Genomic DNA, 1,807 nt, shown 5'->3' on the forward strand with positions numbered 1-1,807 from the left:
CATAACCAGAGCCACTAACACCAGCATCAGCACCACTATCATCACCAGAACTGGAAGCAAATTCAGGTTTCATTTCTTCCAGTCGTTGGACTTCTGGTCGTGCGGCTGGTAACGGATCACCATGATGTAAAGCTAATTTCAATGTATTAGCAACTCATCTCCTGTTGTAGATGTATTTCGACATCAAAAACTTCAATTGTCCATTCTTCCTTCACAATTGAAGTTCACCATTGTGGTAAACCAACACCATGCATTGCCTCTCCAGGAGAATTCCCAGTCAGAGATTCTAATGCGATTACTGCTAAACTGTAGTCTGTAGACATCGGTTTTTGTGTTTGCCTTACATTCCTGGAGCACGGTATCATAGAGCTGCAGTTGTTGCAGTTAACAACAGTTAACAACAGTTACGAGGAGTTCAAACCCAGCAATCAATTTTTTGCAGAAACAAATTGAAGTTGTACAACAGTTAGAGGAGTTCAAACTCCAACTGTCAAATTGCTTCAAATAGGATGTCTTCAGTGATGCCTCTGTGTTGCCAAGAGACTCCATTTTCATTTCACTAATTGCTTAAACTGAAGACATCCTATTTGAAGCAATTTTCTTCCTTAAAGTGTCAGGATCAACTTTTCTGTGTTCAGACAAGGATGCAACTCAGGCCAGGCTTTTTATATAAATGAGGTTCAAAAGATAAAGATATTTGTATATCTAAAATTTAAATTTTTAAGAACTATTGCAAGTACTTCCTTCCCATCTTTTAACAATAGGAAGATGGGATGAACATAAATTTCATACCTGATAATAGGTTCTAATCCTAAAACGAAATACCTGAAATATTTTAAATCGCAAACAAAATACCACATAATCTTCATACCACAGTCTTTGTCCGTGACTTAATGCTATTGTCTCGTTGATGATAACGGAACCAGATTCATCAACTCCATTAACTTTCTAACCGGATCACCATTATCAGCAACTACACAATAAATCCTATCTTCAACCACTCCCACAAGTTATTAAACTTCAAATATGGGGCTACAATGGGAACAGTTCCCTTGCTGTCTCATTTTTCCTGTATTTGTTATCCACCACAAGTTACAGAAAACTACTCATTGATTAAATTAGGTGCTTAATGCAGATCAACTCACTCAACCATGTCATCTATATTTCAGAATTGCACGCACAAAATCAAAACAGAAAATCAATGAGAAAATAGCTAACCAGAAATTTTTATAAATAGGAACATGCATTGATCAAGAGTTAATGGGATGAACATAATTCCATACCAATGACATGCTATTAATAGATTTCGAAAGCTAAAACAAAATACCTGAAATGTTAAAGCGCAAACTATTTCATAGTTTTCATATAAGGAGCAGTATAATAAAACATTCTTATGTGGTCTTGGGTTACTTCCTCTATTTGTTCTTTCCCCGTGTAAGTACCAGAACTGGCTGAAACTAAGCTTTCTGAGTAGTTAACTTCAGATATCAAATTTGCAAACCTATCCAATTTTCTTTCAATAGCACTTTCATGTTTTGGATCATATACTACTACATAACCAGGATCCATGAATACAATCTTCCCATTCTTAAAAGACCATAAATTATTGAAAAAAACTTCTTTAAACATGACTGCCTGAGTTATTGTGTTATTGTTAATAACATAACGCTTAGTCCACGATTCATGTACCCCATAAACTTGCACTTGCCATACTTCAACAGTGAAAAAACTAAGCCAATTACCATTATTAGCAATTACACAAAGACGCCCCTCTTCCGTCACTGAAACAGTAATAAAGTCCAGAGTA

At 35.7% G+C, this 1,807-nt stretch overlaps 1 protein-coding gene across 1 annotated transcript in view; it reads right to left on the minus strand.

Moving 5' to 3' along the window:
- Nucleotides 1-224: 224 nt before the first annotated feature.
- The window catches only part of LOC113342983 (aluminum-activated malate transporter 2-like), a 5,036-nt gene continuing 3,453 nt past the window's right edge, over nt 225-1,807 (minus strand). Inside the window, exons 2-5 of the mRNA XM_026587335.1 lie at nt 1,411-1,587; nt 872-948; nt 793-825; nt 225-369 (exon numbers count right to left, since the gene is read on the minus strand). Coding sequence (XP_026443120.1) covers nt 225-369; nt 793-825; nt 872-948; nt 1,411-1,587 — 432 coding nt within the window. The remainder of the gene's footprint in view (nt 370-792; nt 826-871; nt 949-1,410; nt 1,588-1,807) is intronic.

Source organism: Papaver somniferum, unplaced genomic scaffold (genome assembly GCF_003573695.1).
Source record: "Papaver somniferum cultivar HN1 unplaced genomic scaffold, ASM357369v1 unplaced-scaffold_51, whole genome shotgun sequence".
Taxonomy (NCBI): Eukaryota; Viridiplantae; Streptophyta; class Magnoliopsida; order Ranunculales; family Papaveraceae; genus Papaver; species Papaver somniferum.